At 34.5% G+C, this 16,908-nt stretch overlaps 1 protein-coding gene across 17 annotated transcripts in view; it reads right to left on the bottom strand.

The window, feature by feature from the left end:
- Positions 1 to 16,908, bottom strand: part of MSH4 (mutS homolog 4) — a 33,794-nt gene that overhangs the window by 14,915 nt on the left and 1,971 nt on the right. For 15 of the 17 annotated variants that reach the window (XR_005821850.1, XR_005821852.1, XR_005821851.1 and 12 more), the window contains exons 2-8: positions 15,347 to 15,508; positions 12,207 to 12,370; positions 8,733 to 8,840; positions 7,492 to 7,607; positions 6,694 to 6,867; positions 4,226 to 4,398; positions 3,719 to 3,786 (exon numbers count right to left, since the gene is read on the bottom strand). Coding sequence is in view for 9 of the 17 variants with exons in the window: in XM_040564710.1 (XP_040420644.1) it covers positions 3,719 to 3,786; positions 4,226 to 4,398; positions 6,694 to 6,867; positions 7,492 to 7,607; positions 8,733 to 8,840; positions 12,207 to 12,370; positions 15,347 to 15,508 (965 nt within the window). In the remaining 8 variants the exon portion in view is untranslated. The remainder of the gene's footprint in view (positions 1 to 3,718; positions 3,787 to 4,225; positions 4,399 to 6,693; positions 6,868 to 7,491; positions 7,608 to 8,732; positions 8,841 to 12,206; positions 12,371 to 15,346; positions 15,509 to 16,908) is intronic. The other 2 variants (XM_040564711.1, XM_040564709.1) reach the window with 2 other exon arrangements.

Raw genomic sequence — 16,908 nt, 5'->3', positions numbered from 1 at the left:
TATACGCACACATATACATTGTGTATGTGTACTCTACATGTATGTTATATACACACATGCACGAAAAAAATCTTACACCCTTTTAGAAGCTAGCAGGGTAATGGAGGGAAGGGGGAAGGAATCTCATACACACACAATATAACTTGAATAACAACCTGAATAACAGCAGTTACCTTGACAATAACATTTTTTCTTCATCGGAATGCATACTTGCTTATTCCCCTATTGTTACTGTGAAACAGTATGTGAAACTCCATACAAAAGCTAAAGAGCCATGCATTTTTCTGTATTTCATCCTATCAATATGAGAAGATAGTGCTTTGAAAAGAGAAAAAAAATGCAAGCATCTCTTTGCCTGAGAGTAATTTTAGAAACTGATAAGCACGTTGTTTGGTTCCAAAGCAAATCCAGTGTCAGTTTTTAGCATGAACCTCTGAGTAAGGCTTTCATTAAAATTTTGTCACATCTGAGTATAATATAAACTTTACTCCTGTGGTAGGGAGCACCTCTTGCTTTGTCTTACCTTTTATATAAATTCGTTTTACATAGAAGATAAAGGAGGATTAAACAATGTTAATGTACTAAAAGAGGAATCATAATCCGCAAAAAGTATGGGGTCTAAGTCTCATGACAGAATTTGACATCAAAAGGAGATGGATAGTCATATGTGAGAAGCCGGTATATCAAAATGGAATGTATCTTTACCAAAACAGTTCTTACAGGAACTTTAATAGAACCAGCGTTAAAAGTGTAGCTTTATACATGGTACACTTCAGCATCAAAGACAGGAAATGAATACAATCATCATGACTGATTCTCCTATATAATATTCTTTATAATTCAATATTAATGACTGAAGTGCAAGCCTATCTTTCACGGTCTTACATTAATTTTTGAACATCATACTCTGGTAAGTAAAACACGAAGATTCAGAGAAGCAGTTGTCTTTTTTTTTTTTTTTTTCCCCCCACTAGGGATTTATGTCCTACCGATTTAAGTGCTATGGCAGTGTATCAGCCCTAGTTTAACTTTATTTCCTGGAAAATCACCCAAACCAAAAATACTGGTATCTTCACCCTGAGACAGAAGGAACTAATCTCTCATGGGCCTGGAACTTCAGCAGAAGTCTACTGAATTTGTTCTTCAGATGGGTGATCAGATCATCCAGAGCAGGCAGTCCTCACTTCTACCAGAAGCTGGATGTTGATCCAATTTCCATGGATCTGTGATTGAGACTAGAGGTTCTTTTAAGGAAATTTGCCTCCCCCACTTCAGGTAGCACATCTCAGCAAGACTGTCAGTGGATGGTCCTTCTTAGAGTGAGAGAATGCTCATGCTGAACATACTACTCACATTTCTAATGACTGAAACTGTAGGTTTCTCAGATAAGCACCTCATCTGTTGGCTGGTGGAGCATCTGTGATGAAACTTTTTATAGAGAGTGGGAGTGGAACATGCTGAATTGGTTAATTTACCACTTGATAAAAGCAACTAAGCTAGCTCTTGATTGAATGTATCTGCTGGATGAATAGTAAGCTCTGCTATACTGGAGCCAGTCAAGGTTGAAAACACCACGCTCAAAAGTTTGGTGTACATGGTCCTACATATACATAAATGCATTCAGTCTGACAGTTTTAGCCATATAGCTGATTCTGCATTCAAGTTACAGATTTCCACAAGGAAAGCTGTGAGCAATACATGTTCACCTTTTGGAATATGTCATTAAAAAGACTTACCTGCATTTATTACAGTCCTGCTGAAGTCTTTAACTGGCATTAGACAAGTTATTTATCTAAGTAGGTAAGTCAGTATGTGAGAAAAAACTGAGAGGTAAAAAACCCATAAGGCTCCATGATGCTTGCATACTGGTATAAACACAGGCAAGTATAAGCCTCAACAGCACTGGCAGAAATCTCCTACTTAAGTGCAACAGGCCAACATAACTTATAATGGTAGGATCACAATATGCTTAGCAGACAGAAGTGGAAATTCAGTTATCTCAAGCCCACTGTAGTTAACTGTTGTGTCTGGCCTTAACCAAGAGCTACACGTAAGCCATATGTATTTATCCTACTTCGATAATTCTACTGCATGTGGTAACATATGGATTGATAGAGGTAAAATCTGATGAAAAAAAATTGTACCTCACTGAAAAACGTCAATACTTGCTAGGAAAACACTTTTATAACCCTGCTTCAACAATTTTTGTTTATGAAGTAGTTAAGAACAGGAGCTGACCCCACCAGTCTGAAAAAGACACCCTGGCATACTGAAGGTAAAGAAACCTTACTGCAGTTAACCACAACTGTCTCCTAGTTAAAAACATTACAGCCTGACCTTCAAGGTGGAAGATTAAATCTGTCTCAAGCTCCTAAAAGACGTAAAAGGGGAACTCGAATCTGAAGGTATATTCATTAATTCTTCCAATGGTGATTTGTGATGGAAGCCTTCTGTTAGTTAAGTTCTTTAATGTACTCTAATGGATACAACATGCATAAGAAACTCACACAGACTGAAACCATGCCTACCACTGTCAAGTGGATAAGGGACAAGACACCTTCCCTCTGAAGTCTTAACATAATCAAAGCACTGCTCCTCTTTCAATTAAACACTGTTGGCTGTAAGCATTTATGGCTTTATTGCCTTGTTATGCTGTTATGAATAAATGCTTTTATCTGCATCTCATTTTAGTCTCCCTTGTGCAATGTGTGAACTATGGCAACACATAAGAGCAGAGTATTCCTTGAATCCATAAGCCAGGAAACTGAGAAAACTGCGTACTCAGTTCTCCAAAACACTTATTTTGCCTTGTTAACAGAAAAGCATGGGTCAAGCTGAGAACTGGAGGCGCAAAGGACTTCAAGACACTATTTGTAACCTAGGTATCTCTCTCTATGTCTGAGCTGTAAGGTTCTCTGCATATTAGAGAAGTCACTTCAAAGGAAACTTCTTTTTTGGTACTGCTGTACAACTGAACATACTACTTTCTATCAGGTGGTTGCTGTTCAAAGGAAAACACTTAACTCCCCAGTGAAAAAGCTGTGCTTAACTCATACAACGTCTGTATCTTGGAAACTAACAGGGTAAAGCATTTCTGGCTTTGTAGGTTTACACAATTCATTTATTAACTGAATGCAGATTTAAGTTTATCTGTATCTCTGTATTATAAACACAGTTGAGCAAAGTCAAAGTGCTTCTCAAGAATCTTTTTCAAGGTATTTTTTAGGTTATAAAGAGTAATTTCTATCGAGCTATATTACATGAAAACTCGGATTTTTTTTGAATTTCCTGTAGGAAAGATGCATTATTTTCTTTAGGCTATCAAAAACTGTATTAACCTCCAAAAATAAAAGACTGTATTTCCACTATACAGTTTTTTCTTTCATGCTGATGTGAAAATTCCTTTTTATCCTACCACTATTGAGTAGTATGTACATTTATGAAGAATAAATGTGGGGAGTGATGAATGATTGAACACTTTTGAAGTTCAATTTGCATGAATTAAGATGAAACATTGCAGCAAACCTGAATTTTCCTAACATTCTCCTTTGAGAACCTTCAACTGCTATAAAATAAGATACAAACTAAATCTACGATAACATTAGTCGATTTTTAAGGTGCAGCCTTTCTTCTTATCTATATATATATATATATCACATTTGTATATTGCATGTTATATCCAGGTAACTGATCATCTAACATTTATTTTGAAACATACTGTATCCTGCTTTGGAATTTGTACCAAAACTGAAAGCAGTTGTTCTGTATCCAGGAATTTTGAGATAACTGTAAAACAAAAGTAAACAGATCAGAAACTTAAATGACATTGTAATAAGATGATATTAAAAATCTATTTCTTTAAAAAATGCACACAATTGCCTAGTAATATTTATACTAATCTTTTCCTTTTGTCCTATTTCCATAAATTATTTACCAGAAAACAAAAAACATTAATATTAGCTATCTAAATTATTTTGTCGTAACTACACTTACCACACCTTACTGGCTTACTGACTTTTATGCACTTTATCAGATAAGTTCACATTTCTTAGAAAAATAGTCAAGAAAAATGTCAGTGTATTACAACAAAGATAACTTCAAAAAAAATGAATGTCCATTATAAAAATATTACCTCACAAACCATAATAATATACTTTTCAAACAGTAATAACAAAAAATATTTTAAAAGAAATATATTATTATGTATTAAAAAATAAACTACTACCTGCTTGAAGACCAAAAAACAGCTCCTCATCCTGGAGTAATTCCTGAACACAATCCAGTCTTGTGTTAATTGTTTCAGCATCAACTAGGGGCTCCAGGATATTGGATCTGAGTCTTCGACTTCCTCCTGGAGTTTTAGTATAATTTAGGACACCAAAAAGTGTGTGACCGTTCCTTTCAAAACAAAATACATGAGAATAATACACTCACAAAAATAAAGATGGTAAACATCAAATGACATTTCTAGTTAAAAGTATCCTACAAATTTGAGGCTTAGTTTTGGGGTGCCTAGCGCCTCCCTACTCACTATGTGTATTTTATGAACTACTGCAGATTAGGAATTTAGATGGAATATAATATAACATTAGCCATCATTATATCATTTTCCAAAGCACACAAATACATTTGTATTCAGTATTTCTTCATTTTTTGTAGTAGTATACCATTACTACTTCAGTTCACACTTTTCCTCTCAATGGAACTACTTGAATTTAAAACAAAACAAAACCTCCAAAAGGAGAATATTACCAGAGATCAGATGATTTTCATTAAAATACATTTATGAGAATTATTTAATATACTTAGACGTATAAGAATTAAATAAGCCATGATTTTGTTTTCTTTTAAAAGTAACTGACTTCCAGTCCACATAGGAGCCAAATAACATGCTTAAACTTTATAAAAATTATTTGCAGGTTTTTGACTTCCACATGCTACACATCCCAGGTTCTCTTATGAGCCCAAGTCATAAGGCTTGACTATATATGTTTAAAATAAATATTCCATAATACTTAAATCTAGTACATAGCTAAACGGTTTTAGAAACCTGAAACCTTAGATGCTATTGCTTGAAAGACCAATGAAAAGACTAGGGCCATGTAAACCCACTGACTGAAATCAGAACTTGAATAGGAAGGAAAGAATCTGATAGGGGTATACAAAATAAACAGCACAAAGATAATACAGGGAGCCCTGAATTACCATGGTATAAAAGAACAAAGCAGTATTCTAGAGAATTAAACGGGGAAATTCAAAACCAGTTTTAATTAAGGACTTATTTGTTAGAAGATGCAACTCATGACAAAACTTGAATGAATTCAAAGAGGAGCTCCACATTTGGGATACTATCAACATTACATACTTTTAAAAAACTATAATACTGAGGGCTCACTTCCCTATACAGTAAAAATAATGAGATAAGCTCCTACTGAATTAATATTGGCATAAGAACTTGATTTAGGTGTTTCCGGTGTGTGTCTTTACTAGTAACTTTTACCTGTTAATATCTGATACAATGATATCTAACTTCAGGCTTTAAAAGTAAGATCTGTGTAACGAAAATAGTTGTCCATGGCCCCATTCAAACTTGCCACTGGATCAGCAAAAATAGCTGCAAAAATACTGCTAAAGAAAGAGAGGCTGACAGCAGTTTACTGCTGCTCAGTTCCTCCTTGGGCTTCCTTTGTCTCAAAACCATCTGTGGACTTAGGAGCTGCTTTCAGAAAATACTGCTCTAAGGTACCGATCTCAGAGCAGCTGGCTCCTGCAATTACAAATGAAGTAACGGAGCAGAAAAAGAGGGGATGAGTGATGAAAAGAAAGAAACTTTTTACCTTCCACTTCCCCTCAAGAGTACAACTGTCAGTGTAATTCATGATCCCCACAAGAAGGGGAAAAAAAGAAAAAAAAGAGCAGCAGCAGTAGAGCAAGGACAACGTCTCTTCAAGTGGAAAGCTCTTATGAGTGACATCTGTACAGCGAGGAATCTCCACGCTCCCCTTTTTCTATCAGGGTGATAACTAAACAGAAGTGGATCCCTTGACAGTCTACAATGTGCAATTTGAGTTTTTCCTCTTTCTAACTAGAAGCGTAACAGTATGGAGAAGGGAAGCCTTGCAGCTTCTTCTGCCTAACACAAGTAACTGCCAGCAAAGAAAAGTGCTATGAACATGGTTCTCATTGTGGAGAACTACCACACAACCAAGTGCAACATTGCACATGACCATCATTACAGAAATTACTCTGTTTGCCTCTATTCCTTATAGCTAAAGGAAAACAAAGCAACCTTTCAAGCCTGGGTTATTTGCCTTGCGTAAAATGAGTAAAATCTAGACATTTTAATCCAACATATTCAACTTCTTGCAGAAATGATGTTTTTACGTTGCTACAATCTGTGATTTGCATAAATATCACTTATAATTCTGAATAAAATATAGACTTTGATGTAAGGATCTGATACAGAAAACACCTTCTCCTCCAATTCACTTGTAGAATTTTCTGTGCTGTATGTTTTACACTGAATTTTAACACATTTATCTGTCCAAAGTAGTTTCTTAAAAGCTCTGAATGGTATGTAAGTTCTGTCATAAAGAAATAAATGTAATGGATAGCTCTTTGACATACACGTCAAGGACATCTGGTGAAATACAACATCATAAAATTATAATTTGAAAACTTAAATATTCTTACCAAGAATCTCTGTTATTAGTTACTAGTTCAAGATTTTGAGCTGATGATGAATCTATCATAGCTGTTTTCTCACTCCCCTGGAAACGCACCTTGAGTGATTTAGGAGCATAAACAGAATTTTGAATAAACTCAACATATTTTAGCAAAGCTGCAGCAGCTGCAAGACAGTAGTACCTTGGAAAGAAATAATCTTTAATGAATTTTGAATAGTACTATTTAATTACCAAAAAAACCCAAACCAAAACAAAACAAGTTGTGCACTATAGAAATCACATTTACACCTCTGCTGTTTTACAACTACTGGCATTGAGAGCACTGAAAAAGCAATATATTTTAAGTACGTACTTATCCATATAAAGTGCACATACAAGCATGTAAATCAAGTATTCACGAATGTTTGAGTCACTGTACACTTAATAACCCAGATTATATAACTGGCATTGTGCACATACATAGTTTAGCGGTTACACATGACTTCAAATGAAGACTCAGCACTGAAAATATCATTACTGAAAATGGCTGCTGCAAGGAAAATACTTGCTGAGGTCAAAAAGAAATGCAATCATAGCTGTTAAGGTGTATCATTAAGGAGAGAATGAAAAGGGAAAAACAGAAGGTTGTGAAAGCTCAAAGGAGTCTTTTTATTTAAGTTTCTGGATACATCAGAAATATTGAAAGGTAAAATAAACAATTCTGTTAAGACCTTCTAACTTTCAAGAATGCAACAAGCTACAGATTTGTAAAAAGCTGTTAAAAACTCATCTGGACACAGTATGTTTTTTCCTTATTTATACATACTTTGACTGAACCTCCATGAAAATGGTGCTGAATTCAGATGCACACAATTGTTCTATATATTCCAATCCCTTTGTTTCATTGAAGTATTTTCTTTGGACAGTTGTGAAAGTCACATTCTGTAAAGATGGGGGGGGGGGAAAAGTTTGAAAAGCTAAAGTGAATTTTTCATCAGACAGACTTCTCTATTTTTCTAGGGGTATGTGTTTCCACGAAAATGTATCAACTGACTTCAGCAATCTGTCTTTACGTAAGTATTCAGTGTGGTTTATTAACAGAAGGCAAGTCACAAAAGTCTTGTCATGTTTGCTTACATATTCCCTATGCAAGTCACACTATTGTCACTCATCTATCTTTCTCTTTTATTTAGTACAGATAAAAGGGCTCATACTCCCAATTCTGAAAAAATTAACAGGGTTTTTCTTGGATACTACTTTTCCTCTCAAGAACTAGCTACTCAAACTTCTGAGTTTAACCCTGGATTGAATTAATGACTTCTAGGGATGAATTATTTTCATACTTGCATTGATGCTGACATTGAAATTGTAGTTTTCGCTTTCTAAGGTTTAAGCCCGAGGGATCGTTATCAAGCCTTCACTGGTTAACAGGAAATAAAGACATACAGGCTAATGTAACTGCATGCGTGTAACTTGTGAATGATTTACGCAAGAAAAAGACGAGGGAAGTCAGTAAGTAGGTCTTACGTGAGGAAGCCATCAACAGTGTAGACATGGAAGTAAGTCAAGTAGAAACACAATAAAGCTTTTAAAGTTCTGAGGTTTTAATACTCATAAAATACATATACTAATTCATCTCACCCTTTCTCACTCTGTGAGTACTCTCCTTCCTATTCAGTGATGTATTTGCCCATCTATTTATCAAGTAAAGAATAACAAAATAGGAGTAAAGGAAAATGCTTGATTTTTCATCTCTGAATCTTTCCTAGGTTTGGTATTGTTAAAATTACTTCAATGACGCAACTTCAAAATTTTCTGCTTTAATCAGTAATACATTTATCTCTGTAATTTTCAGGATTAGAACTAGCAGTGCTGGAGCTGCGTTTGGATAATTCTTTACCATGGAGGAAAAAAAAAAAAAAAAAACAACCCATGGTCAGAAATCATAGAAAACATGCAAAATCTGACTGCATTTAAGGCTTCAGAAGTTGTGGAAGACTGAACTCAACAATCATATAAAAGAGATTAACAAGAGCTCTAAAACATGGAATAAAATTTACCAGCTACCTTGAAATGTTCTGTTATCAGACCAAACAATTTTGTGTTCCCTGCATCACAAGCAGTGTTTGGCATTATTATTTCCAGTGGTGTTAAAATTTTGAGTTTAGTAATAACCTGAAAAAGAAAAAATCCAAATAATTCAATAAAAATCCATCTATAATCTGAAACAGTTCTACACTATAATGTATCAGCAATAAAGTATTATAGAATTGTTATACTTTAAAATCACAATTCTAGTCTTGTAATTACTGAACTTTCTACTAGCTTCTACATTAATAAGCTAAATGTATCTGTATTTATAGATATACAAAAATATACATAAAACTATATTTAAAAAAATTAGAGGTTCTCCCCTGTTATTTGAACACAAAAATATACTTGTGTTCAAAGCAAGAGATAAACATCCAAAACTCTATTCCATGGCTCTGATGGGAGAAGGACCTTATTTTCAACAGCTGATGGCTTTCTGCCTTTACAGATAAAAAGTTAATGGTGCTCTGGAAGTCAAAGAAATGCAATGGGTCTGAACATTAATCTTTTGATTACGACTTGTTTTCAGCTTTGTTCTAACCTCCTCATATACTTTCAGTCTCGCTTTTTTCTCTTTCAATATAGCTCAAAACGCCCGTATTTAAACAAACTTTCATTTTAATATGTGATACATACCTGCTGTAGGGATTTAAAGTATACTACATACTCTTCTATTTGTTAGTAAATAAATAAAGAAAAAACATCATTAAGCACGTCTGTCGGATTCATTTATATAATTATCCACAAACTCTCAAGGGAGAAACATGAAAAAAAAGCCTGTATTTTAAGTGCTTGGAAGTTAAGATGTGAAAGAGGGGACAGATAACAATGGAAAGGTGAACAAGCATAAAAATTACACAAAATAAATCAAAAGATATTGGGGGTAGAAGAGTGAGCTGTTACTGTCCATCCTTTTTGATGATCATCTGGATTTTTTTTTTTGAGAAACATCAAAGTTAAAGCAAACCTTGAGAGGCTTCAAGAATACCAGAGAAGTTTATTGAATTAATTTACAGAGCATTCAAAAACAGAAGGGTGCATGAAAAAGAAAATACAAAAAGCTTAAAATCAATCACTGGCAAAGCACAGATTGTAACACTGTAAGAAAACAACTGATCAGTAGATACTGGTTTTTAAAGGTCTCAGAGATTAAGATAATAAACCAGGCCACATATTACATTCTGGAGAAAGTAGCAGAACACTAGCAGCTCTCATATATGTTGGTCAGGACAGCCAATACAGTATCAGAGATGTCCAGAAAACGGAGAACTCCATAAACCAAATGGAAAACTAAGAAGATATGTGAAAAATAAAAATGGACTCTTATGGAATTGTAATTATATTTTATCACCAAATTCAAGACAAAACCAAAAGTAAACTTGGGCACAGAGAGAGAAACAGAGGGAGACTGTGTGTTTGTGCAGCTAAAATTCTGGACACTATACAGTTCTTAACCCTCATAGTGGAACAGGAGAGACTTCAATCTATAAACACAGCTACAGCTCACTACAAAGAAAGCCTTTTACTCTTAGAAGTAACTGTCATCTTTATGAAAATAACTTTTTAAAAGTAGTAAACAATTCCCATACAGATAATCTAGCTTCCTTATAGAACTGTAGTCTTTATCATTCTCTGGGGGATGAGAGGCTGGAGAGCAGCCCCATAAAAAGGGATCTGGGGGTTCTGGTTGATTGCCAGGTAAGTATGAGCCAACAGTATGCCATGGCAGCCAAAAGGACAAAGTATATCCTGGGCTGCCTCAAGCATGCATTGCTAGCTGGTCGAGGAGAGTTCTTGTCCTCTTCTACTCTGCGCTGGTGCGGCCTCACCTCAAGTACTGTGTGCAGTTTTGGGTTCCTCAAAACAAGGACATAAAACTATTAGAGAGTGGCCAAAGGAGGGCTATGAAGATGGTGAACGGTCTGGAGGGCAAGATGTATGAGTGGCTGAGGTACCTTGGTTTGTTCAGCCTGGAGAAGAAGAGACTGAGGGGAGGCCTCATGGCAGCCTACAGCTACCTCACAAGGGGAACAGAGGGGCACGAGATGATCTCTGTTCTCTGGGGACAGCGACAGGAGCCAAGGGAATGGCATGGAGATGTGACAGAGGATGTTCTGGATGGGTGTTGGGAAAATGTTCTTCACCGAGAGGGTGGCTGGGTGCTGGAACAGGCTCCCCAGGGAAACAGTCACAGCAATAAGCCTGCCAGAGTTCAAGTGTTTGGACAACACTCTCAGACACAAGGTCTGGTATTTGGGTGTTCCTGTATGGAGCCAGGATGATCTTTGTGGGTACCTTCCAACTCAGGAAGTTCTGTGATTCTATGATTATCACAATTACATGTGACTTCTTCTAGGTCCAAGCAAATAGGGCTTCAATTAGAGATTTTCAATTTCAAATTCTTAAGTGAATTGTTATTTAAGTTGCTGCATTATCATCTGAATATCTAAATCTTTCTCATGCACCTACATTTACAAACTGCATGTCACTTTGAATTTTAGTACCATGTATAATGGAAGTATTTACATAACTGCCAGATTCAGTACATGATTGTGTGTGTTAAGACCAGAATAACATTTAAAAGACTAATGGTCAAAAAGAGCCTGACTTGTTATAATACATTTTAGTAAATAGATTTCAGTTGTTTATATTCTGAGCCATACCTACTTATGCTACTAATATATTTTTTATTATTATTCTGAATTTTTTATTTTTATTAATTATAATATTATAATATATTTATATATTATTATAATATTTTTATTAATTATATTTTTATTTTTTATTAGTCTGAATATTATACACTACTAGCTACATTGTTTTCTAGCATGTAAAACTACAACAAAACTTTTAAGGAAGTGGTTTTATTAATACTGGTGTTGCATAAATCAGAAATCACTTTCTAAATTAATATAGAGTATGCAGTACTGGTAGACAGAACACTTGCCTATAAACTGAGCATATTTAATTTGGAACCAACTGAGAAGGAACATTCATGCAACCATACAAAGACAACCCTATGGTCAACCTAAAAATGCCTGTCACACTTGTGCAGTTCTGCTTTCAGAGATATTCTGCCTAATGAAAAATATACTTGCAAGTTCTATTACCATGAATTCCCCAATGCTCTTCAATACAAGGCAACTCACTCTCGCACAGTTTGAACACACTACTCTTTACGGAATTTTTTTACGGAACTTTTTACGGACTTTTTTTTCCTTTGGAAAATGTTCTCTCCTGTTTATCTAAAATCTGAGGCATATTAAAGAAAACAGTAGCCCTTGAGACATGTTAAATATTGCAAATTTTCTAAAACCTGTTACTTTTCCTTTTGAAAAATTTATTCAAAAAACTATATGTTTCATCTCTGATTGTTCATAAGCTTTTTTAAGCAAGTAATCCACAGTAGTCAGCTTGTAAGATATACAAAAATTAAGTATGCAACAATACCTTGGCATAAGTTGTATTGTCTGCAAATTGTGATAATATCACCTCAGGATTTTTTAAGTCAATACTGGCCATTCCTACTTCACCTCTGGCAAGGCCTCTTCCTTCTACAACAGCTACAATAACTGATGCAGCGGTATGAACAGAGACTGCAGATGAGGATGTAACTGTAAAACAGTTGCATATATTCAGTTATAACCCACTTCTTTATACTTATAGAATCATATTTCAACATTCCAAGCTTGAGCAAGCTGTGACTGAACTGGAACACTGAAACAAGGTTGTGAAGCTAATTTGTGAACAACTACGGTTTAATGAAGTATAGTTGACTGGAGCCGAACTTCATAGAATCATAGAATCATTTAGCTTGGAAAAGACCTCTAAGATCAAGTCCAACCATTAACCTAGCACTGTCAAGACTACCACTAAACCATGTTCCTAAGCACCACATAGAATCTACACATCTTTTGAACACCTCCAGGGATAGTGACAACTACTTCGCTGGGCAGTCTGCTACAATATCACACAACCCCTTCAGTGAAGAAAATTTTCCCAATATCCAACCTAAACCTCCCCTGGTGCAACTTGAGGCCATTTCCTCTTGTCCTGTTGCTAATTTCAACACATTCTTTCATCTCACTGCTCCCACAACTCCTCATACTGTACTGAACTTTAAATAGCACTGATTAAAAACACTAATGCAACTCTGTATCTTCTAGCACTAATATTTCTGTGCCCTTCTGTGCCTAAAGCCCAAGAAGTGAGGCAGTAAGTATAGTTTCAGAGATGAGGTGTTATCTGCAGTAAGGATTGGGAGGTAAGTAGTCAGACAAAATGAGCTGATGCTGCCACTTCTTCCCTGATTTCCTTTTGTGCAACAATATGTCTTAGCTGATAGTAAGAGAGTCTCCAAGTACCACATCAAGCTCCATTACTTGAGAAGCACTGCTGTTAAGTGCTAAGTTACAGCACTCCCTAAGTAAGAGATTTAACTAACAGGGGTTATGCCCTTTTCCTCTAGCATACTGCATTTCTTTTAATCTATGAAAGACCAAAAATACAAATACAGTGCTTCTCTTAGCATCTCCACTAATTTTGTTCCCCATTTGCAAAATGGTTTTACATTCTTCCAAATTTCACTGGAGAAGCTACTAACATTTTGTTACAGTATTTTCAACCACTGTGAAACTATGCTATTCATATGAGAAAATAGATGCTGTAGAAGTAAGGTAGCTATACCTTTTTTAATGTGAATTTAAGACCAAATGCAGAGAACAATAGTTCATTTCACCGAAGCAGTTAATAAGAAACTGAAACAAATTTTTAAATGCTAAAATGTAACTTGCTGATCAATACTGAAATAATTACCACTCCATAAAAAGCAGGTACTTCGTGATCTCAAGCTTCTTAACTTTCTGATAGATGACGAACCAAACCTTACCATAGCTGAGTTGAACAGACTATTTACATACTAATCCCTCATGGATTCATTTAAACGCTCAGAAGAGATGCAATTATTAAATAACCACTAAGTCTAACATACGCAAAATAAGAAAGATACTTGCATATACAAGGAATTATATAAAAACACCTAAACAGTATTGGATTTTGATACCATATACATATTGATTGATCTGAAACACTAATAATCTGTATCTGTTTCATGGTAATCATTTACATTCTTTTCCACCATTATCTTCCTCTGTTCTTCACAGATTTAACTCTCAAAAAACAACGGAATATAAGTATTCTCAGAACAGAATGGTCCTGCTGAGAAGGCATAATATACCAAACCTGCCATTTTCTTCTAGGTGTACTCAATTTGTACAACAACCAAAACTAATCCTACATGGAATCTCAAAAAGAAAGCAGAATCAGAGTTTATCTAGGAACTGACAATTAAAAGGCTGATCTGCAACTAGCTGCCACCTGAGCATTAGTAAGAAAATTAAAAATCTTTTATGCTGCACACAGCTGAGTCTTCATCCTTCATTTACTCTACCTATGTTCTGTAGACCACAAGATGTCAGCAACAGCATTCTTGCAAAGTTTCACCTGAGGCCTGCTGAAAACTAATTGTTATTCTGAATGTCCTACTCAGGACAATCCGTGACTTCCCCCATCACAGTTATTACTCTTCTTTTAATGGCAGCTAAAGGCGATGATGATGATAGTTTCTAAATTAAGTACAGTAGTTACAAAAATTTTATTTGGAAGATGGTTAGTTTGTGACACTTAAAAAAAAAATGCAATGACCAATGTTCTTTATAATGTGCTATTTTAGATCCACTTTCTCCAATACAGATTAACGAAAGATTGGCCAAGAGTTTCATATACAACACAGCAAATACAAACAATTGTATAGACACACACATGCAAACATATATGCACACACATTTGCACAATAAAAGGAGACTGAAGATACAGTTTTGTTTAATTGTTAAGCTGCATAAAGATAAAAGAGAAATCTGCTCTATGGGTTTCAAAGTCATAGTCAATCTGGTCTCCAATTCCTGGAGTAGTCACACAAAAAAAATGGATTCACAACAGCTGAAGGAAATGACAAACTTCATGTAACTTCAATTGCGCAATAAAGTAATTCAATTCAGTTGCGAGTGGAGACCCAATTTGTAGTCTTACCAGATGGATGTTTGAAAAATCAATCTTTAAGTAACTAGTTTACAGAGTTACCACTAAATAACCTTAAGATCATTAGTAATTGAACTGACAAAGCTTAGACCGAAAGGACTAACTTTGAATACCATTACTTCAGCACTACCAGATAAATACACCATGACACAAGGCACCATTACCCTGTAAGATGACAGTTCATAAGCACAGCAAAACATCCACCCAATGAGCTACTGTGAAAAGTGTTCTTTTAAAGATCTAATGTTCTATACTATTGGAGATGTCAACGTAAAATGCACAAAACTTGCATGAAGAAACTCAAGAATTACTTCACGGTATGCTGTACAATGCATTACAAGCCTAAAAAGAACCCCGGCAAAAAAAAAAAAAAAAAGTTTTGTTTTAAAAATCTTCACGTATCTCACCATAATCACATTAAAAAATAAAGTGTGTTTAATACAATGTTAAGAGATACATGTTGAACTACTTCTTTTAAGAACTGTCAGTTTTACCTGAATATCCCATATGAGGGGTACGGCTTCTGCAAATAGATCTACTAGTAGAAAGGGGTAATTTTCCTATACATGTGCTATTCAGGCCTTGCACAGAAGAACTTGTGAAATTCAACATGCTACCATTTTCTGCACAAGAACTTTTGTCACCAAGATAAGATTCTGAGGGGAAAGAAGAAAAAAAAAACTTTTGAGAGCAGACACATTACATTGCCTATCAGTTAACTTAAAAAAAGATTTGTGTCAGTTTTTATTCAGAATACATACATGCTTTAGAAAACTTCAATTTTCTTACTAGAAGATAACCAAATAATACACCTCAATATCTTTCTATAAAAGCTCTCTACAGTAGTAGAAGTATGCAATGAAATAAGAAGTAGTTTGTTTTGAAACCAGCCGGTATTGACACAATTATTTTCCACAATGACTTTACTTGCAGTAGCAACAAAAATCTTTGTTTACATTGCTGAACTGAAACTATATAATAGAAGTCATATTACAATGCATAATTTCAAATTCTGAGTTCTAGATTTATGAAAGAATGCTGTAATATTCAACACTATCTCACATTTGCCCATCAGTTTTAAAATCTGTATTTGAAACTACACAGTTGCGTTTATGAAAATTCCAATGTTCAAAAAGGTCATAATAAGATTATTTTTTTAAAAAAAGCTGAACATTCCTTTTAAGAGAGGACAATAAAAGAAAATAAATAACCATGCTCAAAATTTCCTCCATTTGAGAATGATCTCCCTTTGAATTTACGGAGATCAACCCTCAGAACTCATATGGTAACCTGAGTTATATTTGTTATCTGCAGTTTCTTCTACAGATGTATCTTAAGATTGACTTATATTTTTAAAATCCTACAATATATCTTTTTCCTGCAATATAACTTTTTTGCAAATCACTCTTTAATTTCAGTAAATTAGTAAAGGTATCCTACTTATCTCCAGTTCTCTTGAGATGAGTAAATACATTACATTGGTAATCTAACACACACAATTTCTATTTAAGATTAAATATATATATATTTATCTTTATATATATATATATATATATATATAAATATATATAAAGTAAGAGTTTTTCCATTTAAAAATTCCAGGTATTAAGAGGAATACAAACCCAAATGTTTCTGTTCTATTACATTAAAATTGATTTAAAAGACAAAATACTTACCAATTTTTGTTAAATGAACCATAAACTATGTGACATTTTATCATGATTGGTACAAAAATATTTACAGTACCATGTTTATTTGCAAGAAATCTTACAAAACTGTCAGTATGATACATCTGAAAACAAACAGTATTAAATCAGACTGTAATTTTATTTTTAAAAAGCAGACAAATCTGCATCACAATGCATACAGATGATTTTTAAAATTATCATACACTCAGACCTTGGCAGAAGTTCACTCAGACGGTCAGCAGAAGAACTATTCATTTTGAATATACTGAACCTGGCATAATATGGTGAAAAAGGTAATTCTAAAGACCAGAGGATCCAAACCACCCACAGATATTTTTAAAAAAATATTCAATAAATAAATAATGCTC

Source organism: Cygnus olor, chromosome 8 (genome assembly GCF_009769625.2).
Source record: "Cygnus olor isolate bCygOlo1 chromosome 8, bCygOlo1.pri.v2, whole genome shotgun sequence".
NCBI classification, from domain to species: domain Eukaryota; kingdom Metazoa; phylum Chordata; class Aves; order Anseriformes; family Anatidae; genus Cygnus; species Cygnus olor.
Note: the sequence above shows the minus strand (reverse complement) of the source record. Positions and strands in the feature narration are given on the sequence as shown.